This window comes from Chrysochloris asiatica, unplaced genomic scaffold, assembly GCF_000296735.1.
Source record: "Chrysochloris asiatica unplaced genomic scaffold, ChrAsi1.0 scaffold00367, whole genome shotgun sequence".
NCBI classification, from domain to species: Eukaryota; Metazoa; Chordata; class Mammalia; order Afrosoricida; family Chrysochloridae; genus Chrysochloris; species Chrysochloris asiatica.
In genome coordinates this window covers 763,365-789,946 of record NW_006408885.1, presented here as the reverse complement: position 1 = coordinate 789,946, position 26,582 = coordinate 763,365, and the positions used below count along the sequence as shown (strand labels likewise).

General features: G+C 43.4%; 1 protein-coding gene across 1 annotated transcript in view; it reads left to right on the top strand.

Annotated features, from left to right (window-relative positions):
- The first annotated feature begins 1,606 nt into the window (after nt 1-1,606).
- Nucleotides 1,607-26,582, top strand: part of ZXDC (ZXD family zinc finger C) — a 35,861-nt gene continuing 10,885 nt past the window's right edge. The window contains exons 1-7 of the mRNA XM_006876229.1: nt 1,607-2,546; nt 7,073-7,225; nt 7,311-7,389; nt 12,119-12,249; nt 20,132-20,302; nt 22,845-23,530; nt 25,338-25,422. Of these exons, the coding sequence (XP_006876291.1) occupies nt 1,607-2,546; nt 7,073-7,225; nt 7,311-7,389; nt 12,119-12,249; nt 20,132-20,302; nt 22,845-23,530; nt 25,338-25,422 (2,245 nt within the window). The remainder of the gene's footprint in view (nt 2,547-7,072; nt 7,226-7,310; nt 7,390-12,118; nt 12,250-20,131; nt 20,303-22,844; nt 23,531-25,337; nt 25,423-26,582) is intronic.

The window sequence follows — 26,582 nt, the reverse complement described above, 5'->3', positions numbered from 1 at the left end:
GTTGTCCAGAAAAATTGCTGTGAGTAGGAACCCACTGTGTGCCTCCTCAAAACAATAACAACAGGGAGTGATCCTTAAGGGGGTGTGCACATAATTAGTTTTGCATAAAAGCCTACCCTGTATAGACTATATTGTGTATAAGGGAGTGGGGTGTAAAGGAGACTGAAGATTTGTTACAAAATGTTATTTGTTGTATATTGGCGCTAGGGATGATGTAAGGAAGTGGAGGGGCTCTAGCTTCAATCTGAAAGTGTCGGTGTGGGGGAGGCAGAGGAACAACTGAATTCAAGTAGCAATAAGTAATTCAGCTCGTTGCTGTGTGAGGCTGTGTGAAACTTAGTGGGAGTTATTTAGAAATGTAGACAGTGGTCTGATCAGGGAGGTCCTGGGTTCTACGAGGTGAGGTATGTTAGTTTGCGATTAGTGGGCTACCTGGAGATGGTTGCAGATAGTGGTTACTCTGTTCTAATCCTAACTATTCCTGGCTGGGTGACTTTGAGTACTCAATCTCTGGGTAGCTCAGTTTCTCCATCTCTAAACGTTTATGTGAGGGTAAAGATTGGTTTAGTAAACGCTTAAGAGATGTTGACTGTTATGTGCAGTGAAATCAGTTCAGACTTTTGTTGTTGTGTGCCCACATAGCGTCCCTGTACAGGGTTAGGAAGGCTTTAAATCTTGACGGGAGCAGAAAGCCTCATCTTGCTCCTGCGGAACATCTGGTAGTTTCGAACTGCTGACCTTCCAGTTCGCAGCCCGATTCGTAACCACTACGCTACCAGAGCTTCTTGAAGATTGGTTTAGTAAACGCTTAAGAGATGTTGGCTGTTATGTGCACTAGAATCATGTTCAGACTCTTAGTGAGCCTGTATTCGGAGGCTGTAAACCTTTACGGAGCAGTAAGATGAGGCTTTCTCTCCCAGTTCCACTGGTAGTTTTGAACTGCTGACCTGGAGATTAGAAGACCGACTCGTAACCACTACGCTACCACAGTCTGCATTTGTTACAGTCTGTACTTGTTTTTACGTGCTGTGGAGTCGGTTCCGACTCATAGTGACCTTGTACAGGGTTTCCGAGGCTGTAAATCTTTACGGGAGCAGACCACCTCATCTTTCTCCCGCGGAACCGCTGGTGGTTTCGAACTGCTGATCTTGAGGTTGGCAGCCCTACTCGTAACCACTACAGAGCTCCTTGTTGTTGTTGTTAAGTGCCGTGGAGTCGGTTCCGACTCATATCGACCCTGCACAGGGTTTCCGAGGCTGTAAATCTTTACGGGAGCAGAACGCCTCATCTTTCTCCCGCGGAACCGCTGCTGACCTTGTGGTTCACAGCCCGATTCGTAACCGCTACGCTACCAGAGCTCCTTACTGGGCTGGAAATATAAAATCACACTGGCTTCCTTCCCAATGCAGGGAAGAAAGGAAGCTCACATCCAACAGACCTCGCGCTCCGTGCCCTGGGCTGACGCGCATGCTCAACTCTCCGGTCAGGCTTGGATTCCATACCGGGCTTTGGCGCCAACCTCGAGGATCTTCCGCACATCCTGGGAGGAGCAGCCTCACGCTTCCGTGCCAGCTCTGGAGTCCATCGCCGCTAGAGGGGCCCGAAGATGGATACCCGGGGGCTGCCAGCTGCCCGGGTTTCGCGTGGAGGCTCGCACAGCGGCCCCGGCCCTACCCCTGGCTGGTTTCGTCGGCTCAGCCCGGGTCCCTCACGCCGCCGGCTGCTGTTGCTGTGCGGCCCGGAAGATGGCGGGTGTGGGCTGCGGCGCGAGCAGGCCCCGGCGGGCCCGGAGTTGAACCCGCCGGCACCGGAGGAGTCCGCCGGCGATGGCTCCTTCGTGGTGCTGCTGGAGGTGGCGCGCGGTGCCCCCGAGGCTCCTGAGAAGGCGCGGGGCGGGCGCAGCGTGGGTCCTGCAGGCCGCTCCGGGCAGGGCCCCAGCGGCCTGGCCACCACCCCCAGCCCAGCCTCGGCCTTGGCGGGCGCTGTTTCCGTCGCAGGTCAGGACCTGCTGGTGCGCCTTGACAACGGCGTCTTCACGCTGGCCTCGCCACCACCGCCTCCCGGGAGCCCGCCTACTCCGCCCGGCGCCCCTATCGGGGCATCGAGTCTGGACACCTTGAATGCAGCCGAGGGCCGCCGCGGGAGATCGGGCGCGCCAGGCTACAGCTGCCCGGAGCCGCAGTGCTCCCAAGCCTTTGCCAGGAAGCACCAGCTCAAGGTGCACCTGCTGACGCACGGGGGCAGCCAGGGCCGGCGACCCTTCAAGTGCCCGCTGGACGGCTGCGGCTGGGCCTTCACCACCTCCTACAAGCTCAAGCGGCACCTGCAGTCACACGACAAGCTGCGGCCCTTCAGCTGTCCGGTGGACGCCTGCGGCAAGAAGTTCACCACCATCTACAACCTCAAGGCGCACATGAAGGGGCACGAACAGGAGAACTTGTTCAAGTGCGAGGTGTGCGCCGAGCGCTTCCCCACGCACGCCAAGCTCAGTTCCCATCAGCGCAGCCATTTCGAGCCGGAGAGACCCTACAAGTGTGATTTTCCCGGTAACCAAGCGCCTTGGCCGGTGGGGGTGGACCCGGGAGGGGCTCCTAGGGCTTGCGGAGTGCTGGGTGCTGCGGGGTGCCTCTGCTTGCCTCCTGGTGCTCAGCGCCATCACGGTGGAGAGTCGGCTGGCTACCAAATGCAGGTGTGCGGGGCGGAAATACATCCACCCCTTTGTTGTCTCCGCATTATTTCAGCTGACAACATTTGAAAACGTAATTGTGTGGGCACATGACTGTGAGGTAGGGACAAATCATCCCAGCGCTCTTTCCCCAGCTGCTGTTACTTGGAAAAACTAATGCCTCTGCCCTTGACTGCTGAATCTATTTCCCACCTTATAAGTGCACACGGGGTCAGGACAGAGGTGAAGGAGTTGACACGGTGTGGGGCGCTGCAGGTTTTGTGCTTTGTATATGTTTCCTTTTAGCAGACTTTATTTTGTAGAGCAATTTCAGGTTAAAGAGATTGGCGTATTTTTTAAGGGTTATGGTTAGGCCTAGGTTAGGGCTAGGAGTAAGACTTGATCTAGCTCGGGGGTCACAGTGAGGTTTATTTATTTGATCTCTTCATTTGGAAGTTCTGTAACTGCTCGAGTCCCTCTTTCTAATTTTGAGTTTTTGTTGTTGTAAACTGCTAACTCTGGTTCCCTGTTTCCTCCCTTGTGTGTATGTTTGTTTTACTTTTGAGTACTTCTGTATCTGGGTTGAGTTCTCAGTGGTGTTATGTATGTTAAGTCTCTGGTTGTTGTCTGCCTTTGTTGGTTCTGTGTCCAAAGAATTCCTTTAGTATTTTTTGTAAAGTTGATCTGGTTTTTACAAACTATGTTAATTTCTGTATCTTTGTAAATAACCTACCTCATTTCACCATCATATTTGATGGACATTTTTGCTGGAGATATGGTTCTTGGATGGCTTTTGTTTTATATATGTCGTCCCACTGTCTTCTTGCCTGAGAAATCAGACCTTAGTCTTATTAGTTCTCCCCAGCAATCTGCTCTCAAGATTCTTTCCTTGTCTTTAATTTTGAAGAATTTGATTAATCATGTCTTGATGATTTTCTTTTGGGGTCTGTCCTGTTTGGAGTTTGCTCAGCTTCTGAATACTTCTCATCTTCCATAATGTTAGGAAAGTTTTTCCCCAACAACTTGTTGACTTTTTGTTTGTTTGTTTGTTTTTTTTGGTCTCTTCCTGCTCTAGGATTCCAATCATAGGTAGGTTTTTCCTCTTGATGGTGTCCCACATAGTTCTTAGGCTTTGTACTGATTTTCTTCTTCTTTTTTCTAATTATTCTTCTCTTGTTATTGTTAAGTGCCATTGAGTCCATTCTGGCTTACAGCCACCCTGTGTAGGATTTCCGAGGAGCAGCTAGTGGGTCTGAACTGCTGACCTTGTGGTTCGCATTCCGGTACTACAAGTGCCACACCAAAAATCCTCTAGCAGATGAATATTGAAAGATTTGTCTTCAAGTTTACGTTTCCACTGATTCAATTCTACTTCTTTGCCTTTTCAATGTATTACCTATTTCTAAAATTGTAGTATTAATCTTCTGGATTTATATTTGATGTTTTTGTATGGTTTCTGGTTTTTAATTTATTTTGTCAGTTTGTTCTAGTTTTCTTGACTTCTTCTAAAGTTTGTTTTCCTATCTTTCATTTGCAGCTTTCTCAATCACTCTCTCAATCTGTTGAAGGTACCTAAGGAATTCTTTTGAATTCCTATTAGGTAGTTTCAGTACCATTTCTAATGTATTTTCTGACTCTGTTTTGATCATTTGTTTGAGCCACTCTGTCTTGGTTCTTCATGTAAGATGAAATTGTCTCGGAGACATTGTGGTGTTGTCGTATCTAGATTTAACTGATGGTTCTGTGTTGGTGTGCTCTTAGGCACTCATCCCCTGTTTAGCATTACTCTGTTCCCTGCTTTTGTAGTGAAGTTCAGGGTGGGTTTGTTGACCAACAGTAATCAGCAGCCAGTATCAAACAGTGAGTAAGTGTCACTTGCCCAATGATTGGAGCTTTAGGGGGACACAGTTGTGACTGGGTTGTATGGGTACCGTTGCTGTCGCCCCAAAACAGACAGCAGCAATGAAAGATCAATGAGGTGAAATTTATGAGCCTGTAGACTAGATGGTGTTATGCCTGATTCCAGACCCCAGGCAGAGTAGAGGCTGCTCAGGAGGGTGTGCTGTTAACCTCTGGGCGGGTCTCACCCTGGCCCCCAGGAGGGTGTGGGGAGCAAGGGATAACCATGTCCCTCTCCTTGCCATCTCACTCCCTATCAGCCTCCAGTGTGTGTCCAGGCCTCTGTCTGCAAAAGCTCAAGATGGCTGCACTGCACCCACCAGTCTGTCTCCTTTCTCACCAGTTCAGCTCAGCTTCCTCCCAGTCTGCACTCAGTCCTATTCTCTGATGCTCAGGGTTCCAGGATCACTATCCATAGCCGTTTCATTTAACTTTCCATGTCCTTGTTTCAGAGGGTTTGCTCAGCTTGTCTGCCTACTCTACCATGTTGCAGCAGCCCATAACAGAGAGTTTTTACAGAAAATACACAGAATTCACATGTACTTTTGCTTAACTTTAATCTTCATGGTTTTGTGAGGTTTTAAAAATATCGTCCTTTTACAGATGAAGGAATTGAGGCCTAGCAATGTGGATAAGGACTTTCGGTGTGGCGCTGTAGGATAAGTGCAGGACCGCAAGGTCGGTTTGAACCTCAAGGTCGGTGGTTCAAACTCAATAGTTGCTCTTCGGAAACCCTATATTGGGTCGCTGTGAGTCAGAACCGACTCGAAGGCACTTAACAACAACAGCAACAATGTGGATAGGAACTTTGCCCGGTCTTCGTACTCTTGTATTTGCCTGTAGCCCTGGGGATGGATGTAAGACACCAGGGCAGTCAGGCTTCTGTGGAAGCTGCAGAATGGTGCTCCTCCGGGGAGGCAGAGAAGATTCCTGACTGGAAAGCTACAAAGTCTGGAGCAGGAGCAGGAGACAGGAGGATGATTGACTCTGGGAAGGAGAGTGGAGAGCAAGGCAGGCCAGTGAAACTGCAGAGCCCCTTGTAGAATGTAGTCTGGGGTAGGGGGTGGGAAGTGAAGTTGGAAGGGTGCCAGAGGGCTGAGTAGATGGTAGGGGACCTCCCAACCCCCATCTGTTTAAAATGACAAACTCAGGCATGCACCTCAGGCCTTGACTGTATACATTCACGAAGACCTGGTTTGGTGCTGTAGGATAAGCAGTGGACTTTAAGGTGGGTTTTAGCCTTCCAGCCACGACTGAAGCAGGGTCAGTCAGAAGTGACTCGCCGACACTTAACAACAATTGTATTTACTCTCCTAATGTATACATCATATCTACAGGTATTTCAAAGGGTGAAATGAAAATATTAACAGGAGCTAATACTTCCTTCCCACTTGCCTGTGCACTGCCTCTTGCGTGCATCCTTCCTTGTGGTGTACCTGGCCACTGATTTCAAAACTTTTTTTAATCAGAGTCATACATTCTTGTGGAAACCTGAGAGTGGCTATAACCTCTCTCCCAAATAAAATTTTAGAGCATTCTTCTTTGTGTAATTCTGGGAGGACCCGATCTCTACTCTTGCATGAGTCCCCTGTAGGTTTTTACTGTTGCATTCTCCTTGCTCCCTTCATCTCACCTTTGCTAACCTCCCTGTCACCCACATTAACATGTGTCCACCCTCTAGACCATGATCAACCCCCCCAACAATCATACATTATTTCTTTTATTAAGAAAACTGTATCTTTTAATTCCATTTCTCCACAGAATTTTTGAAGCCTCCCTGCATATCTGTTTGGTGATTTACAGGCATAGTGGTAATTTGTTAAAGGCTCTGAGAAGAGCTACAGCGAGGAAACCTGTTAAAACCTGTCTTTCAACCTAGTAATTTTCACCCTGTTTGAGCACTGAATATTTGTCAAAGGAGAGCTGTTGTGGGGGATCTGAGAATTGGTGAAGTGGGCCTATTAGATTGGTGGCTCAGTCTGGGACATTGAAGATGGAGGCGGTGCAAGGTAGTCAGTGAAGATTATTCTCCTTTGACAAAGTGATGAACCCACAGCAAAAGGGCTAAAAGGAAAAAGAAGCCATATAGCTTAGGAGGTGGTGGCAGCTAAGTACAATGCAAGTACAGCCCTGAGGTACTGTATTACAGTGGTTTGTGGCCCTCCAAAGCTGAGCCTCCCCAGACTGCAGGCGCTCTGGGTTTACTTGGGTATATCATGAGCAGTACTGACATGGGAGATACTTGGATGTGTGCAGGATCTGGACTATAAATTGGCTAGTAAATGGCAGTGGTGGGGGACTATCTCTTGATCACAGGCTCCAGCTTGATCAGAGGTGGCCCGCCTGTGCCTGTTGGCTGTCATCAGCCACTCCTGCTTTAGTTAGCAAAGGCCAGCATTAAAGGCCATGTTTTTTAAGAGCTGCATCTGAAGGAAGCATTGTAACTAGCACTGACTGATGTATGATTTGGCCATACCAGTGAGCAGAGTTTGTTTTTCCTTTGTTCAGGCTGTGAGAAGACATTTATCACAGTGAGTGCCCTCTTCTCCCATAATCGAGCCCATTTCAGGGAGCAAGAACTCTTCTCTTGTTCCTTTCCGGGATGCAGCAAACAATACGACAAAGCCTGTAGGCTGAAAATTCACCTAAGAAGTCATACAGGTAAATAAGCTAGAGAATACAATGGCATTTGGACACAAGATTTGTTTCTGTAGTTAAAATAATGTGTCTTTTTGTCTTCTCTAAGGTGAAAGACCTTTTGTTTGTGACTCTGATAGTTGTGGTTGGACCTTCACCAGCATGTCTAAACTCCTAAGGCACAAAAGGTAATCTTTATATATTGGTATATATTATCAGTTTTGAAAATGAATGATTTGTCAGTGGCACAAACCTATGGATTGCTAGTGTTTTCTTTTTAAAAAAAAATACTTTATTGTGTTTAAGGTGATAGATTGCACTTTAAAGTTGGTTCCCATTTAACAATTTCTATGCAGATTTTTTGATGATATTGGTTGCATTTCTTATGTTGTTGTTGTTAAGTGCTATCGAGTCAGTTCTGACCCATAGCGACCTTCTAGAGGGTTTCCAAGGAGCAACTGGTGAGCTTGAACCACCAACCTTGTGGTTCAAACTGACAACATTTCTTATAATGTGTCATTATTCTCATTCATTTTGTTCTGGTTGAATTTTCAGTACTCAAGTTTCCCTGTTGCTATTTTCATTGGCCATTGTTTTTACAAGTAGCGTGCCAGGTCTTCCTTTCTAGACTGTCTAGTTGGGAAGCTCCATTTGAAACCTGTCCACCATGGATGACCCTGTTGGTATTTACAATACTGGTGACATAGTTTCCAGCATCACAGCAACACGTAAGCCACCACAGTACAACATACTGACAGACAAGTGTTGGTTAGAAGCAAGGATGGCAGGGCTGTCTTTGGACTTGTTATCAAGAGTGACCAGTCCCTGGAAGAAGACGTGATTGTTAAAGTGGTAGATCAGTGAAAAAGAGGAGACTCCTCCATGACATGGATCGGTGTAGAGGTTGGAACAGTGGGTTCAGATATAGCAATGATTGTGAGGTTCAAACGACTTAATAGATGGCTCTTTATAGAAAAGGAGAAAATGTAGAACAGAACTCATAGTGTCCCTGGGAGTCCTGGTTTGATGCTGTGGGTTAATGTGCTGGATTGAAAAGTGGCTTTGAACTGCAAGGTTGGTGGATCAAGCTCACCAGCTGCTCCTAGGAAACCCTATACAGGGTCGCTGTGGGTCCGAACCGACTTGACAGCACTTAACAACAAGAACAAATGTGTCCCCAGAATCCTGGTGTGGTGCCATAGGATAAGTGCTCGAACTCAAGGTCAGTTTGAACTGCATGGTCAGTGGTTCAAACTCACCAACTGCTCCTTGGAAACTCTATACAGGGTTGTTGTGAGCAGGAACCTTGGATAGAGTTGACAGTACACAACAACAACTCAATGTGTCCCTGATCAGAACAGTCGCTGGTAGTAGCTGGGTACCATTCTGTTCTTGTCTCAGGGTTGATGAGGCCATGGTTCATGTGGACTGTTAGGCCTGTGGCGCTGTTGGTTAATGTGCTGCAGTGCAAAATCAGTTTGAATCTCAAGGTTGGCAGTTCAAGCTACTCATTGGAAACCCTATGTGGGGTCACTATGAGTTGGAACTGACTCGATGACACTTAACAACAGCAACATTGAGCCTGTAAATTACTTTCTTCTCTGAGTCTTTAGTTTCCGTCTTTCTTTTTTGCTCTACATGAGTAAGATACCAGTAGTTGTACATTAGATGGCCACTCACAAGATCCCTAGGCAATACTCACCACACTGAGATGTGGAACATACACTTTATGGCATTAAATGAGTTGTCCCGCAAGACAGTTGTCCTAACTCTTGAAACCAGGTGTTTATATATGTCTAGGATGGTTCCGTATCTCTGCCCTCTGTGGTTTATTATATATTTGGATACATGTGCATGCACACACATACTTGTATGTATATATGATATGCCTGTGCATACTCCTGTCTGTTCATACATCTGTACTCACATATTGCTATAATATCATAGAAATCTCTTAAACAAAAGTATCAAAAGTGTGAAGATGGATGTGTTTCTAGACATTTCCATCTAAAGTCTGTGCACTTTGGAGAGCTGTTTCCATTTCTAACTCTTCCCCTGAAGAATCCTGTCCTCTTTGATTTGTTGTTGTTAGGTGCCATTGAGTGGGTTCCTACTGAACTTGTGTACAACAGAACACATCACTGCCCAGTTCTGTGTTTGAGCCCATTTTGTAGTTACTGTGCCGGTCCATGTCCTTGAGGCTTTTCTTCTTTTTCAGTGACCTTCTTTTCCATATGCTAAATATGTGAGATGAAGTTTGACCATCTTGCATCAAAGGACATTCGGGCTGTACTCTTCAAAGATGAACTTGTTTGTTGTTCTGACAGTGCGTGGTAATTTCAGTATTCTTCACCAGTGCCACAATTCAAATGCATCAATTCTCTAATCTTCCTTATTCACAGTCTAGCTTTCACATGCATATGAGGTGATTGAAAATATCCTGCCTTGCATCAGGCACACCTTAGTTCTCAACTTTTTAAAGAGGTCTCTTGCAGCAGATTTTTCCAATGCAGTGTGCCTTTGATTTCTGGACTGCTGCTCTCTGTAAATCAAGGATGAATTATACCATGCCAAATGACATCCTTACCTACTCAGACTGTATTCCTTTCAATGTTCTTTGAGTTTGGAGAACAGAAAAGAAAGAAGCCTGTAGGTGCAAGATCAAGGCTGTAGTGTGGATGGGGTATGGTTTCCCAAGGAAATTCCCCTAAGGCCTTACCGTTGAAGAATGAGCGAGTCCATTGTTAAGATGGAAAAAACTTGATGCAGCTGTTTCACCAGCGCACTTTGCAGTTTTCTTAAAACTTCTTCCTACTGAGCCCATATGATTGTCCTGTGTCCTTCGAGGAAATCAATCAAGATGACTCCTTAAGAGTCCAAAAAAACAAAATAGTAACAGTTGCCGTAATTTTGAGCTGATCTCTCTCTCTACTTTGAATTAATCTGTGAGGCCTTCCCAACCTTCCTTAAAATACTTGATCCATCTAGAAACTTGTTTTATGTGGGGCAGCATTCCTGTAAACTTGTAAAGCTTCCGTGACTTGGGAAGATGTCCACTTGAGTTTTGTTTAAAAATCCCCCCTCCCCCCAACCTCTCATGGCACAGAAAATATCCATTTTATTTGAAGGCACCCTACTGAGACTAAGACTAGTGTTATTACTGAGAGAATTTGTCTGCTGATCTTAGGGAACATGCCTAAACACATCAGAACACTAGGTTAAGCCTCGGACTGTGAACCACAAGATCAGCAGTTCAAACCCCTCAACTGCTCCACAGGAGAAAGATGCGGCTGTCTGCACCTATCTGACAGTCTTGAAGCCCTGTATGTGCTGGCAGTGAGTAGGTTTGGTTTGGTTTGTGTCATACAGAGAGACACATAGTGATCCGGCTCCTTTGTAGCACTCAGCCTATGTCTAGAAGATGCTAGTGCTTTCCTGGTGTATCTCACTGAATCTTAATAACATTGAGGCTGGTATTTTTGTTCTCTCTGTTTTATGTTAAGATTTTGAGAGAGTGCTTTATTCAAGTTCTCACACCTGGGTTATTTAATAAAAAAAAAATGTTACTTAGGAAAAGACCATCATTCCATGCTTATCATTGAACTGTAGCTGGGAAAGTTTGTTATCTGGAGTTTTAAAGAATGGTAACAGCCTCATCTATACCTTTGGCATTCAGCTGTTCTTTGTCTGGTGCTGGGGTCAGTTTAGTCATTAAAGTAGCAGTTCTAATTGTTGTTGTTGTTGTTAAGTGCTGTTGAGTCGGTTCCTACCATAGCGACCTTGTGTAGGGTTTCCAAGGAGTGGCTGGTGAGCTTGAACCGCCGACCTTGCAGTTCAAACCGGCTTTACTTTCCAGTGCATTAACCCACAGGGCCACACCAGGACTCCTTTCTAATTGTGGGGCTAGAAGCTAAATTGCAAATCTGCTTTCACAGATTAGTTGTTAGGGCCCTCGAGTAGTTCCTACTCATAGCCACCCTGTGTAGGGGTTGCAAGGCTTTAAATCTTCACAGGAGCAGAAAGCCTCATCATTCCCTCTTATAGCAGTCTAGAAGACCCCTGGGCAGATTGTATGCTCTGATCCAGTGGGAGAGCAATCCCTCCACCCCACCCCACCCCACATACCAATGTGACCCCTTGGAAGTAGACTCTCTTGCAGGTGGCCCCCTTGGGCGAGGGAAGGGAGGTCTAACAGATTAGAGATGGTGGTGGTGGTGGTTAACTGTTGTGGAGTCAGTTCCTACTCCTAATGACGCTGTATAGAAGTTTCTGAGGCTGTAAATCTTTATGGGAGCAGAAAGCCTCATCTTTCTCCAGAAGAACAGCTGGTCATTTTGAACAGTTGACCTTGAGGTTAGCAGCCTGACTCGTAATCACTACACTACCAGAGCTTTGAAATGTACTGATAACATTTTTAAATGCATATATATTTTGCAAAATTTTGTTAATCAAAATTCAAAAGCCGTGGAAACATACGGTGTATTCTGATCCGTTATTCTCTATGCATATAGGGAGACCATTCTGATTATTTTTTAAAAAGCAAATGGCTGAAGTAGGTCAGTTACAATGAGGCTGATGAATGATTTTTATTGAGATCAAAGATGGCAGGTCATCAGGTAGTCTCTGGCTTTCCAGCCACCTGTATCCATGATTTCTTTTTGAAATTTAAGTTAAGTTAAGCCTGCTTTCAAAAGATTAGCAACTTTGGTTGAAAATAGCCACTGGCAGGATTTGATCAGGAATTTTCATGCTACTTGGTTTCATGGGAAAGAAAAACTTTAAAATCAAATTGAAATCTTTGTTGCTAATTTTTCTCTTTGACAATTTTATACAAATAATTGAGAGACTGTGTGCCCTTGAGTTGTGTGAATAATCACTGTTCCTTTTTTTTTTTTTCCTTTTTCCCCTTTCTGTCAGGAAACATGATGATGACCGGAGGTTTATCTGTTCTGTGGAAGGCTGTGGCAAATCATTCACAAGAGCAGAGCATTTGAAAGGCCACACCATAACCCACCTAGGCACAAAGCCATTCGAGTGTCCTGTGGAAGGTAGATGGAGACCATTACTTAGATACGTATGTTGTGAGCTTATGGCGTTTAAAGCTACGTTGTAGGCCCTTGAAGACAAGATTTTATTTAATTTTCTTATTAATTATTCTATGGGAGCTCAGTATATTAGAAAGTAGTCTTGGTGGCTCAGTAGGTAAGCACTTGGCTGCCTAACCAAAAGTGTCGTTGAGTTGGTTAAGACTCATAGTGACTCTGTATAAGGTTTCTGAGGAGCGACTGGTGGGTTTGAACCAACAACCTTGTGGCTCAAACTGACCTTGCAGTCCAGCCCATTATCCTGCAGTGCCACACCAGCGCCCAAGATTACAGTGTAGGAAACCCTCTGGGGGAATTCCGCTCTGTCCTCTGGGATTGCTGATTGGTAATCAACTCGTCGGCTTTGAATCCTCGCTCTTTCACTAACTAGATATCTGACTTTAGTTATATTACCTGTTTAGTTTGATGACTGTGAAAATTACATGAAATAACATGAAAAAATGCCTGTTTTGACATCTGACACATAGTAGGGACTTGTGGTTGGACAGTAGTGAAGGTAAGCTAATTTTTTTTAAAAAGGACATGATGAATATTTTCTTTAAAGTGTTGACGGCATAATGTAGTGCACAAAAATCTATTTGCAGTATGTGAATTTTTTACATGGGACCTGCTTAGGCCTGTAGATGCACTGGTGAGGCAGGGCTAAGTTACTTTGAGGGGTCAGGAACTCAGCAAAACTTACCATTACCATTAGCCAAGTTGTGATCTTACGCAAGCTTCTTCTCTGGGCCTCAATTTCCTTATCTGGAAAATGGGCATAATAAAACCCGCCACTTGTGTGTCAGTTTCTCGTACTGTGGTGCCTTGTGAGTTGCTATGATTCTGAAAGCTATGCTACCAGTATTTTAAATACCAGCAGGGTCACCCATGGTAGACAGGTTTCAGAAGAGTTTCCAGACAAAGACAGACTAGGAAGAAAGAGTGACGAACTACTTCCCAATATTTAGTCACTGAAACCTTATGAATAGCAGAGAAACACGGACCTCACCAGATGGAATACATAGAAATCAAATTGACTACATGGAAAAGCGCCATATCATCAGTGAAAACAAGGCCAGGGGCAGACTGTGGAACAGATCATCCAATTACTCATATGCAAATTCAAGTCCACGAGAGCCAAAATATGACCTTGAATATATCCCACCTGAATTTAGAGATCATCTGAAGAACAGATTTGATACATTAAACACTAATGACAGAAGACCAGAAAAGTTGTGGGATGACATCAAGAACATTATACATGAAGAAAGCAAAATGTCATTGAGAAGACAAGAAAGAAGGAAAAGATCAAAATGGATGCCAGAAGAGACACTGAAACTTGCTCTCCAACGTGGAGATGCAAAAGCAAATGGAAGAAATGAGGAGGTCCAAGAGCTGAACAGAAAATTTCAAAGATCAGCTCGAGAAGATAAAGCCACATACTACAACCAAATGTGCAAAGATCTGGAATCAGAAAACCAAAAAGGAAGAACATGTTCAGCATTTCTCAAGCTGGAGGGAACTGAAGGAAAAATTCAAGCCTCAACTTTCGTAGCTTGAAAGAGTCTCTGGGCAAATTATTGAATGATGCAGAAAGCATCAACAGAAGATGGAAAGAATACACAGAGTCACTGTACCAAAATGAAATGGTCAATGTTCATCCATTTCAAGAGGTAGCATATGATCAAGAGCCAATGATGCTGAAGAAGGAAGTCCAAAGTGCATTGAAGGAATTGGCAAAGAACAAGGCACCAGGAATTGATGGAATCAAAATTGAAATCTTTCAAGAAAGTGAGGAAGCACAGGAGGCACTCACTCATCTCTGCTAAGAAATTTGGAAGACAACTATCTGGCCGACTGATTGGAAGAGATCCATATTTGTGCCCATTCCAAAGAGAGGTGACCCAATGGAATGCAGAAACCATCGGACAATCTCTATGATATCCCATGCGAGTAAAGTTTTGCTAAAGGTAATACAGAAATGACTGCAATCATATATTGACACAGAACTTCCAGAGGTTCAAGCTGGATTCAGAAGAGGCCGTGGAGTGAGGCATATCATTGCTGATGTCTGATGGATCTTGGCTGAAAGCAGAGAATATCAGAAAGATGTTTACCTGTGCTTTATTGACTATGCAAAGGCTTTCGATTTTGTGGATCGATTTTATGGACAACATTGCGAAGTATGAGTATTCCAGAACACTTAATTGTGCTTATGAGGAATCTGTACCTGGATCTAGAGGCAGTTGTTGGACCAGAGCATGGGAACTCTGAATGTTTTAAAAGTAAGAAAGGTGTGTCACAAGGTTGTATTCTTTCACCATGCTTGTTCAACCTGTATGCTGAGCAAATAATCTGAGAAGCTGGGTTATATGAAGAAAAACGTGGCATCAGGATTGGAGGAAGACTCATGAACAACCTTGCTTGCTGAAAGTGAAGAGGACTTAAAACATTTTCTGATGAAGATCAAAGAGCACAGCCTTCAGTATGGATTACATCTCAATGTAAAGTAAACAAATATTCTCACCACTGGACCAGTAAACAACATTCATATCAACGGAGAAAAGATTGAAGTTGTCAAGGACTTCATTCTTGGATCAACTATCAATACTCACAGAAGCAGCATTCAAGAGATCAAACGATGTATTGCATTAGGCAAATGTGCTGCCTAAGACCTTTATAAAGTGTTGAAGAGTAATGATGTCAACTTGACTACAGGTGTGCCTGACCAAGCCATTGTATTTTCAGTAACCTCATATATATGTGCAAAAGTTGGACAGTGAAGAAGGAAGACCATAGAAGAATTGATGCTTTTGAGTTATGGTGTTGGCGGAGAATATTGAAAGTGCCATGGGCTACCAAAAGAACCAATAGATCTGTTTTGGAAGAAGTGCAGCTAGAGTGCTCCTTAGAGGCCAAGATGGCCAAACTTTGTTTCTCCTACTTTGGACATATTGTCAGGAGCGACCAGTCGCCGGAGAAGGATGTTTGGTAAGTTGGAGGGTCAGAGAAAAAGAGGAAAACTCCCAACGAGATGGATTGACCAAGTGGCAGCATCGATGGACTCAAGCATGGCAACAGTAGTGAGGTTGGCCCAGGACCGGGCAGTGTTTCGTTCTGCTGTGCATAAGGTTGCTATGGGTCGGTACCAACTTGATGGCACCTAACAACAACAACAAAGATGAGATGAGTTCTTAGACCATAAGAAGATAATACATGTAGCATTACCAAGACACAGTTTTCTTCTCTCATCAAAGTTTCTGCCAGGGCTATACACAGCTAAACAGGTAATATTCAGAATGCTGTGGGAGTTCAAAGGAGGGGCACAACAACTGGTGTTAGGAGATGGGAATGGTGTCCCTGGGCAAAGAATAAGGAACACGTGGTCGGAGTGTTGAAGTCAGAGCCACATGGGAAAGCTCCTGAAGGTCCTTGGGGTGCAAAAGCAGCTGAGTGTTTACGGCAGAGAGTGGTGTGAGCACATACGAGTGTCAGCTCAAGCTGCTTTCAAGATGGAAAACAGGACCATTGGGAGGCACTGTTGTTGTATTGGGATTTGACAGCGGGGAGGGAAAGAAGCGAGATGAAAGAGGTTAGCTAGGAGTTAGAATTCATAGTACTTGGCGATTGATTTGAATCTAGGTGGGGCTTGTGAAGCAGTGCTTAAAGTGAGATGAGAAGTACCTGTGGGCTAGTTTGGAGAAAGAGGTGTTTGGGGTATTAGGTATTGTTGCATTTTAGGTACCCACTGACTTTCCTAGTTCAGATGCTCAGAAGGCTGTGGGACATTCTGCTATCAGGTTCCGATGAGTAGTCAGGGCTGAAAGCGAAGCCAGCAGCACATGGAGTAATCCTTTAAACTATGAAAGTGGATCAGATTCTAAAGGAAGTGTGCCAAGTGAAGAGAGGCCATAAAATGTAATGATTAAAAGGTCTAGGCAAACAGACACCAGTTGTTGTTCTTCGGGTGGCCGCTTGTAAACTCTTGAAACTCCAGACACTACACATGGAACTAGGAGGTAGAACAGAGGCAGAAAGCATGCTATTGGACTCATGGTGTGGTACTGTAGGATCAGCAGTGGCCTGTGAACCACAAGGTTCAAACCCACCAGCAGCTCCTTGGAAACCATGTACAGGGTTGCCATGAGTTGGAACTGACTTGATGACATTTAACAACAACAGCATACAAGCGTGTTATTAGATCATTTGTCTGGGATGTCCCATGATTCTAAATCAAACAAGAAACCAAATCCATGAAGTATTTGATAGTACACAATCAGCTCAACCCTGCTATGGCACCGCATTTAATACGATGGACTACAAGGTCAGTTTGAACCTCAAGGTTGGCCGTTCAAGCTCACCAACTGCTCCTTGGAAACCCTATACAGGGTCACTGTGAATTGGAACCAACTTGATGGCACTTAACAACAACAACAACAATCAGTTCAACAGCTACTTCCTTTTTTTTTTTTTGGTCATTGTAAATATATGTATCACATAGCTTTTGTCAGTTCAACTTTTTTAGGTATACAGTGTATTGATATTGATTACAAAAATTAGCTGTTTAAGCCTACTTGTAATCAGTGCAATTTTTCCGTACTGGTAATCCCACCTTTTCCTTTCCTTCCTGCCCCTGGTAACCACTAGTAAACTTTTCCTTTTAAAAATATTTTTATACATAAGTGAGGTCATATAGTGACTTCCTTATTGTATTGACTTATTTTGCTCAGCTTGTCTTTAAGTTCCTCCCATACTGCAACATGTATCAAGACTTCATTTCTTCTACTGGACCTAGTAGGGTATCATTTTGATACCATGTTTTGTTTATCCACTCATCTGCTGATGGGCATTGAGGGTTTTGCCATCTTGGACCGTTGTGATGAGTGCCCCAGTGAACATCGGTGTACAAATCTCTCTGAGTCTCTCCTTTCAAGTCTTTTGGGTATGTAGACCTAGGAGTAGAATTGCTGGGTATTATGGTAGTTCTATATTTTAATTTTTTTTTTTTAAGAATTGCCACACAGGTTTCTTTCCCCTCTTTTTAAAAATTTTATAGTAGATTATTTCATGTAGCTCTTGTACCTATAATCCTTGGACGGCAACTGGGTAAAATCTGTCTTCTCAAATTAGAATTGATCTTAATGATGTGAATAAAGTAAAGCTTTCAGGACCTTCATTTGCTGATGGGACACTCTTAAAATGAGAAGAAACAGCTGCGTATGTACATCTATTTAATAATTGGAATGTGGAATATACAAACTGAATCTGGGAATATTGGAAGTTGTCAAAAAATGAAATGGAACTTATAAAGATGAATATACTAGGTGTTGTCAAGCTGCAATGTACTGGCAGATGCCATTTTGAATTTGACAGTAATGTGGTACTATGCTGGAAATGACAAATTGAAACGTAGTGGCATCACATTGATCATCCAAAGAACATTTCATCATGTATCTTGAAGTACAGTGCTGTTAGTGATAGGATAATATCCACATGTCTATAAGGAAGACAAGTTAATATAACTGTCATTCAAATTTACACACCAACCACTAATGCCAAAGATGAAGAAATTAAAGATTTTCACCAGCTTCTTCAGTCTAAAATTAATCAGATGTGCAATCAAGATGCATTAATAATTATTGGTGATTGGGATATAAAAGTTGGAAACAGAGAAGGATTCATAAGGACCTCTTTAAATTGATAAAAGAAAAGATGTCACTTTGAGGACTAAAGTGCTCCTGATCCACGTCGTGGTAATTTTAATCACCTCACATGCATGTGAAAGTTGGACAATGAATAAGGCAGACCCTGGAAGAATTGAAGCATTTGAAAGTTTCATGGACTGATAGGAGAGCAAACAAATCTGTCTTGAAAGAAGTATAGCCAGAAGGATCCTTAGAAGTGAGGATCGGGTGGGGAGACTTCTCTCTTGCACTTTGGATATGTTGTCATGAGGGACCAGTGCCTAGAAAAAGACATCGTGCTTGGTAAAGTGGAAGACCCCCAATGACACAGTGGCAGCAACCAAACCTAAACCCACTGCCATTGATTCTGACTCATAGTGACCCCTTGTAGGCTTTCCAAGGCTGTAAATCTTTATGGAAACAGAAAACTTCATCTTTCTCTCATGGAGTAGCTGGTGGATTCAAACTGCTGACCTTGTAGTTAGCAATGCAACACGGGACCCATTATACCACTGGGCTCCTTGTGGTAGCAGCAGTGGGTTCATGCATACCAACAGTGGTAAAGATGGCAGTGTTTCGTGTTCTGTTGTACATAGGGTCTTTGTGAATTGGAACCTACTCAATTGCACCTAACCACAGCATATTCATACAAAAGCTAGACAGTGAATAAGGAAGACTAAGGAATTGATGCATTTAAATTATGGTGGTAGCAAAGAACATTAAATAAACAAAGGACTGCTAGAAGAATGAACAGGCAGCATCATGGTGTGGACAGAACATCTGCCTGGTGGTGTGGCCATTTTTCAGCTTTGTGGCATCTCTTTGAGCCTTGGTTTCCTCATCTTCCAAGATGGGAAGATAAATGTGTCTTAGGAGAAGTGCAGTCAGAATGCTCCTTAGATGCAAGGATAACAAGACTTGGTCTTTGTTGTACTTTGGACATGTTAGCAAGAGGGACCAGTCCCTTGAAAACTACGTCATGCTTGGTAGAGGGTCAACGAAATAGAGGAAGACCCTCAACTAGATTAACTGACATAGAGACTACAACAATGGACTCAGAATATGGCAATGAATGTGAGGATGGAGCCAGGACCAGGCAGTGACTCGTTCTGTTATACATTGGGTTGTTATGAGTTGGAACTGATTAGGCAACACCTAACAACAGTGGAGTCCTAGTGTGGTGCTGTGGGTTACTGCGCCAGACTGCAAAGCCATTTGAACTGCAAGATTGGCAGTTCAAGCTCACCAGCTGCTCCTCAGAAACCCTATATAGGGTCCCTATGGGTCGGAACTGACTCAGCAGCACTTAACAACAACAGCAACAACATTACACTCCTTGTGTGGCACTATAAAATAAGCACTAGACTTCAAAACATAAGGTCAGTGGTTCAAATCCACCAGTTGCTCCTTGGAAACCCTATACAGAGTCACTGAGTCAGAACCAACTCGACGACACTTGACAACAACAACAATTTTCAGAAGTAGGTCACCAGACCCTTGCTTCCTAGTCTGATGTAGCTTATAAGCTCTGCTTATTCTGTCTACCATGAGTGACCCCGCTGATGTTTGAAATACTCATGGCATAACTTGTAGCATCACAGCAACACACAAGCCACCACTGTACTATGAAGTGACAGGTGTATGGTGGGCTATTTATATAGTAATGGCACAATAGAGATAAGGTGTATATTATTTATGACTTGATCCGTACATTAGCTCTTGTTGAAGAAACACGTTCATAGTTCTCTTGTCCAAGGTCATATGTCTTACATGGCTGATGTCGAACATACATTGCCTTAAGAGTTTTACTACTGCTTCTTGCCCTCGAAAAGCAGTGTGCTTTCTGTTTTCAGTGTTTGTGATTCTGCTTCTAGGGATATTTGGCATATGTCCCTCACGGGCTGGCAAGGCCTGGCAGTGCTTGCCTCTTGGATTTGTGCTGAGGAGGAAATGACTATAGACTTCAATGGCATTTATTTAGTTGTTGCTGAGAAATATGCACAGCAAAATATACACTGATTCTCCAGTTACTGTGTACCTTCAATGACAATTATATTTGTTGAGTTTTGCCACCCTTCTCGTCCTCCTTTTCTGAATTGTTCTGCTGTGATAATTGGTTTCATAGTAACCTTCAGGATTCACATTCATTCTCCTTTTCCCAGGGTGCTGTGCTCGGTTCTCTGCTCGCAGTAGTCTGTACATTCACTCTAAGAAGCACCTCCAGGATGTGGACACTTCGAAAAGCCGCTGCCCGGTCTCCAGTTGTAATCGACAATTTACATCCAAACACAGCATGAAGACTCACGTGGTCAAACAGCACAACCTGCGCCAAGGTCTTGTGTTAAAATTTTTTAGGGTGTGACATGATTGACCTGTTCGTTTTCTACCAGAAAGCAAAAAAGAGTTATCTCACCTTATCTCATTTCAGAAATTATCTAGTTTTTAGTTCAGGATATTCTAGTGTAGTAAAATCTTACCAGCCCATGGCCCATGGTTACCAGGCCTGGTGGCCTCTCTGTATACTCCCCTGCCACGTCTCTGCTTCTGCTCTCTAATCCCTACCATGTCTTTAAAGTGCTTTCCTTGAAGAATTTTCAGTCTTTCACTTTCTTGGGTTTTCTTAGCATGTGTCTTCCACTGTGACCTTTGTCCTGTGTCCCCAGCCTGTCCGTCCCCTATTTGTCCTCTTTGACTCCTCTGTTCACCAGTCATATTCTCTCTTAAGCAGTGACCCTCAAATCTGTCTCCTCTTCCCCTTGCCATACTGTGCAGTGATTTCAGACTGTTGAGGAAATTGAAATTGATTTTCTCAGGAGGCAGTAAGCCATTAAAGATCAGAATAGAATCGTGTTTAAAGATATGCCCTGGTGGGGATGTAAGAATCTGAGGAGGGGAGAAAGCAGGGAAAGGAAACAATATAATGGCCCAGATGCATCTAGAGGGCAGGACTTTGGAGCATGGTTCTCAGACGCCAGTGTGGCCATGGACTTAGAAACTTGTCTTTGGGACCTTGTCCACAGTCCCAAAGGCAAGACTCTGTGTGAGTCTGGGTAGCAGATTTTCCAGGCTGGGGACTAGAGCACTCACACTATGTTGTGTGGACATGTGGTCAGAGACCTGTGTGCAAGTCACCACATCTTTCGTATTGCACCTGCATTATAGGCAGTGTCAAGGTGTTGGCAAGACTTCTGCCTGGGACTGTGGCCATGTTGTGTGCCACTAGTTGTGTGACATCTCTTTTGAGCCTCAGTTTCTCCATCTTTAAGATGGGAAGATAATTAGAATAATTTTTAGAATGAAAAGCCTTATTAAATTGCCTAGTGCAGAATTTTTTATTTCTCAAGAGATTACACCATTCCCCCACCCCCACCCCCAAAATGTTTCATTGGTATTTGTTAGCCTCCATCAAGTCAGCCCCAGACTTCTGGTATGTTAGAGTAGAGCTGCTCTCTAGGGAATCTACACAGAATCAGATCACCAGGTCTGTCTTCCACTGAGCTTCTGGTGGGTTCAAATCACCAACCTTAGGATCACCCTGGGATGTCTTCACTGAGACTAAGAGATAGTTATTGAAGAAGTGATAGTACGTTGATCGTTTTTTAAAAATTAAACTAATATGACAACTAGGGAAGATACATTTTAGATTTGGCTTTTCCTGTTGTGGGCTTCAAGTAGATTTCTTTTACTCACAAGCTGCACTAAAAGTGTAATAGTTACAGCTATAGAATTCTTGGAAAAGACCAATGTGGCGGCTTTCTTTGACTCTTTAGCTCTGATTCATGGTGCTTAAAAAGATGCCTCCGATATGATTGATGTATTGCCTGTATGTGTGATCCAGCGGAGTATTCATTATGCTGAGCAGTGACAGGAATGTTTTTGACATATGTGAATATTCATTGTTCTCCCAAGGGTGTTCTGATTATTTCATTTACTAAACTGAATAACAAATCCTGAAGAATGTGCTGGCCAAAATTTAAGACTCCATATGAAAAGGATGGTCTATAAGAATTATTTCTACTATACTCATTAAATGCTGCTTATAGGCCAGGCTCTATGCTAGGGACTGAGGGTAGAGATAGGTCTGCTTGAGTGGGCAGGAGGAAGGAAGGGAGAGGGTACTTGAGTTTGGAAATAAAAAAGTATTGAGGGAGGGTTATCATAAAGGGTGGAGTGGGTGGTCTTTGGTGTGAGGAGCTCAGCAGGAAAAACTTCATTAACTGAACACATGTCCAGGGCAGTGGAGTGAGCCTAATGCCCGAGTTCTGTGTTTCTAGTTAGAACTTTGCAGCTGCCCAGGTTGAGACCAGACAGAACTGTTTTGTTCCTGTTAGTCACCTCCTTAGTCACCTCCAGATGATTCAAGTCAGTTTTGGAATGGCAGCTTGCTGTAAGTTGAGGCTGAAGAGCTTTATGAGCCAGTCTACGCAGAGCCAGAGTTGAGCTTGTCACCAACTTCTTTTGTAGTGTGTGCTCCTTGGAAACTTTTATATTCTTCCAAGGGGTAGGTGCTGTGGTATAGAAGAAGGAGAACAAGCTTTGATGGATTCAGATCTTGCCACATAATGTTATCACTTTATGTGATTTTTGAAAAGTTACTTTCTTTTGAGTCCTTTCCCCTATCTGGAAGAATCCCCATCTGCATGAGACTTTGAGAAACACTGCATGTCAAAAACACCCAATTGAACTTTCTGTTTCTTTAGTTTTGTGTAATGTGCTGAGCGGGGAGTCCCAGTCAGTCTTTACTAAGCACCAGGGTACATGTAGGAGACAGAAAATGCTGATTTGATGGATCACTTGCTAACATCTTAAGTATAGACAAAATTTCTCTGTCTTCTGAGGTCATAAAATAACTGGGAAATTTTATTCCTTTTTCAGATCTCTTAGCTCAACTAGAAGCGGCAAGTTCTCTTATGCCCAGCAATGAACTTACCAGCCCAGGACAAAGTGAGCTCAATAATATAGACCTGGTGTCTCTCTTCTCTAATGCATCTGGTGATAGTAATAGTTCAGCAGTTGCATCAGACATGGCATTGGTGAACTCTGGCATCCTAACAATTGATGTTTCTTCTGTGAGCTCATCTCTGGGAGGGGACCTGCCTGTTAACAATTCCTTGGGGCAGATGGACCCATTGGTCCTGGTGGCCAACAGTGACATTCATCCCAGTCTGGACAGCCCTCTCATGCTTGCATCAACAGGCACAGTTCTTCAGCAGAGCAACTTAAATCCAGATGATGTGCAAACTGTAAGCACAGAATCATTAGGTTGTCTGGTGTCTCTGCCTATGAAGAATTTGAGTCAAGACCCACAGGCTTTGACCTCTAGCCACCATTCAGGATTGAACGTAGCCATACCAACCCCTTCAAATAGCCCCAATGGAAACCACGAAGCCCCAGAACTTCTGGTTCCAATCAAAGTGGAGCAGAACTGGCCTCCTGGCCCAGATGTTGAACTGCAGGAAAGAGGCAAAGTGGCGACCCAGTCTGTGCTCTCCAACCCAGCGGAGAACTGCTGTGCTCAGAAAGACACGGACTTCAGTGACGTGCCCGGCAACTTGTATCTGGTATGAAGTGCTCTGTTCAGTCACCACCACTTAGCTCACTCCTGTTACACTCCATTTTGAGGAGGTTCTGGATTAACCAGGTGTATGCAGACATTCCGTACTGGTTTACAAAAGAAGACAAAGCCCTGGCCTACAAGTCTGGAAATGTGAATTTTGATCTGGAATCTGGAACTGACTAGTTTTCACGGCCTTGAGCATGAAATCTTAAATCTTAAAACTTAAATCTTAGCCTTAAGTTCTCACTTATTTCTAAGATGGGAAATTGGGAGGGTGTTTGGCTAGTTGATAATCCAAGGTCCTGTAGGATTCTATGATCTATTCTTGAAGAAGAATGGGTATTTAATCGAATTGAAATTGTTTGCCTTTGTGCTTCTCACATAATAGAATGACCTTAGATTTACTAATGACCGGAGGAGAAGGAATCATGATCTAAACTGTTTATATCTTAAAAGGCTAAAGGAAACTTTAAAACCATGATAAATGCTTTTTAAAAAATTAGGATCAGTAAGAAAAGAAAGAAAAAAAAATAGTGGTTTCTGAACCATCATTCCTGAAGGATTATAAAAGTACTAATCTAACTTTGAGGCTGGACATTTGATATACTCTATTGATATTTATATTAGTTGTACATTTAATATAAAGACTCTTAGAAAAGTCTTTTTCTTCAGTCTCATATGGGAATGATCAGATAGTTTTTTTTTCTTTGTGGCACAGGTTAAATTTGATGGTGGTATTTATATTGTGCAAAAAGGTTGCATCTTTTTAAGTTAGAATCTTGAGGGGACCTACTAACTGCTCTAGCATACAGCCAGCTTTCTTTGAGTTTGAAAGAAGTGTGGTCTCTGTGTGTCTCCTTTTCTGGTGTGCCTCTCTCTTAGCCGTACTTCCTAGCATTCACTTTGGTTGCCACAATTGCTCAGTGGACAGATAATGGGCAGGGATTGGGAAAGAGACTGCAGTTCAGAGGTAAGGAGGCAATTCAGTCCCCACGTGCAGGAGCTTGGTGTCTTGGTCCTTCTCTCATGGCCCACTCCATCTCCAGAATTGGAGCTGTTGGGTAGAGGCAGGAGGAACTAGCAAGACCTGGATCCTAATCCCTTGTTCATTGTCTTGCTAGCTGTGTGACCTTGGGCAGCCTCGCTTCTCTGAGTACAAATGGTGTGGGTGAATGGGTTTCAGGTATGCCATAAGCTGCTGAGGGTGGTTCTTTTTGCCTTTACTTTTTTATAGTGATGAATTATTAAGCCATTTTTCTTACAAAACATTCATAGATTTGTAGCAGTTTAAGTCTTTTTGAATACTATTTGTCTGGCTCCCTCAGTAAACTTGTTGAATTCAGTAGCTTAATTATTGCTTTGGTGGATGTGACTTTGAGTATAGTAAAACAAGACTTGTCCATTCTACTGTATGAATAGTGTGCATATTTTGGAAAATGTTGGGAAGTGTTACAGTAAATTAATCCTAAGTTACCAGCGGAAGGCTGGTTATTCATTTCAGAAAACAGAGAAGTTTGTAGTTTTATTAATGTTTCTGTGTAAAATATTTTAGTATGTTTTAGACTAGAGGAATAAACTTTGCTTCTCTGAACAATAAAATGATACAGATTATTCCAACTCATGAGTTTGCTTAACTCTCACTAATTGGATGTGGCATCTGAGTCATCGTATGCCTTTGCTGGAGATTGTAGAATGATGCTTGGAGCTCTCCTGTGTTTAAAAAGTAGACTTCTACATTTCAGTATTCGCTTGCTACTATCCTTGCTTAGCTGTTTAGATCTAGTGACTGACACGCTTTTCTTTGGTCTCAGGAAAGTGGGGGCTCAGCAAGAACTGATTACCGAGCCATTCAACTAGCCAAGGAAAAAAAGCAGAAAGGAACTGGGAACAATGCAGGTGAGGTTGTGTGTTTGAGTAGTTTCTACAGTCTGTTTCCTTCTCATGGAAATAATGGAGTTGCCTTGTCAACTTGATGAGGCAAACAGAAGAAGCAAACAGGATAGGCATTTCTGTGTCCTTTGTATTGATTTTATATTCCAAATGCCCTTTTATCTTTCATCAACTCCATAATTTTGGCAACTTAAGAAAAATTAGAAACAGAATCTCCGGCATCAGTATGTTCTTAAGTGCTGTCAGGTCGATTCCAACTCATAGTGACCCTGTTACATAGTTTCTGAGGCTGTAAATCTTTGCAGGAACAGAAAGTCACATCTTTCTCCCATGGAGCAGCTGGTGGGCTCAAATCTTGTGGTTAATGTTAAGTGCTGTTACACTGGTTCTGACTCACAGCGACCTTGTATATAGCTATGGTGGAGGAGCTATGGTGGGTTTGAACTGCTGACCTTGTGGTGATCAGTCCAGTGCTTGTCCTACAGTGCCATAGCTGTCCAGTTGGTTCCCTACTCATAGGGACCCCTATATGGGGTTTCTGAGGAGTGGATGAAGAGTTTGAACCACATATCTGTGGTTCAAACTGACTTGGCAGCCCAGTGCTGTTGTACGGTGTCATACCAGGACTCCAACATCATTATGGGACATACTTAATTTGATATAGTATGGGCATGTTTTACTTGGGTAAGAGAAGCTGTGTGAATGAGCAAAAGTAGACCAGGTGTCAGTAACACAGAGGCAGAAGTCTGGTAGCACATAGTTCTTGGAATTGAGAAGACCCTGGTAGTGGATGCGTGTCATTGTGGACCCCAGGTCAGAGTGGAATTGAAATCATTATAAAGTGTCAGCAATTTATTTGAAAATGTACCAGACGCTAAGTGGACCAAACAATGCTATAGCTAGTTTGTAACCGCATGTGTAACTCTGTTTTGAAAATATAATCATGATAAACAGTACTTAAAGGAAAATACAAAATCCTTTTGTAAAGGTCACAGTGAATCATTTTAATACCTGCTTCCCTCATCTACTTTTTATGCATTTCATTTGTCTAACTTACTTGAAATGGTGAGGGCTATGTAGGTTTAAAAACAAAACAGCAAAAGCATTGCCCTGCAGTCTACTCCACTGATGGTGACTCCACAGATGCAGGTTAGAACAGAGCTCTG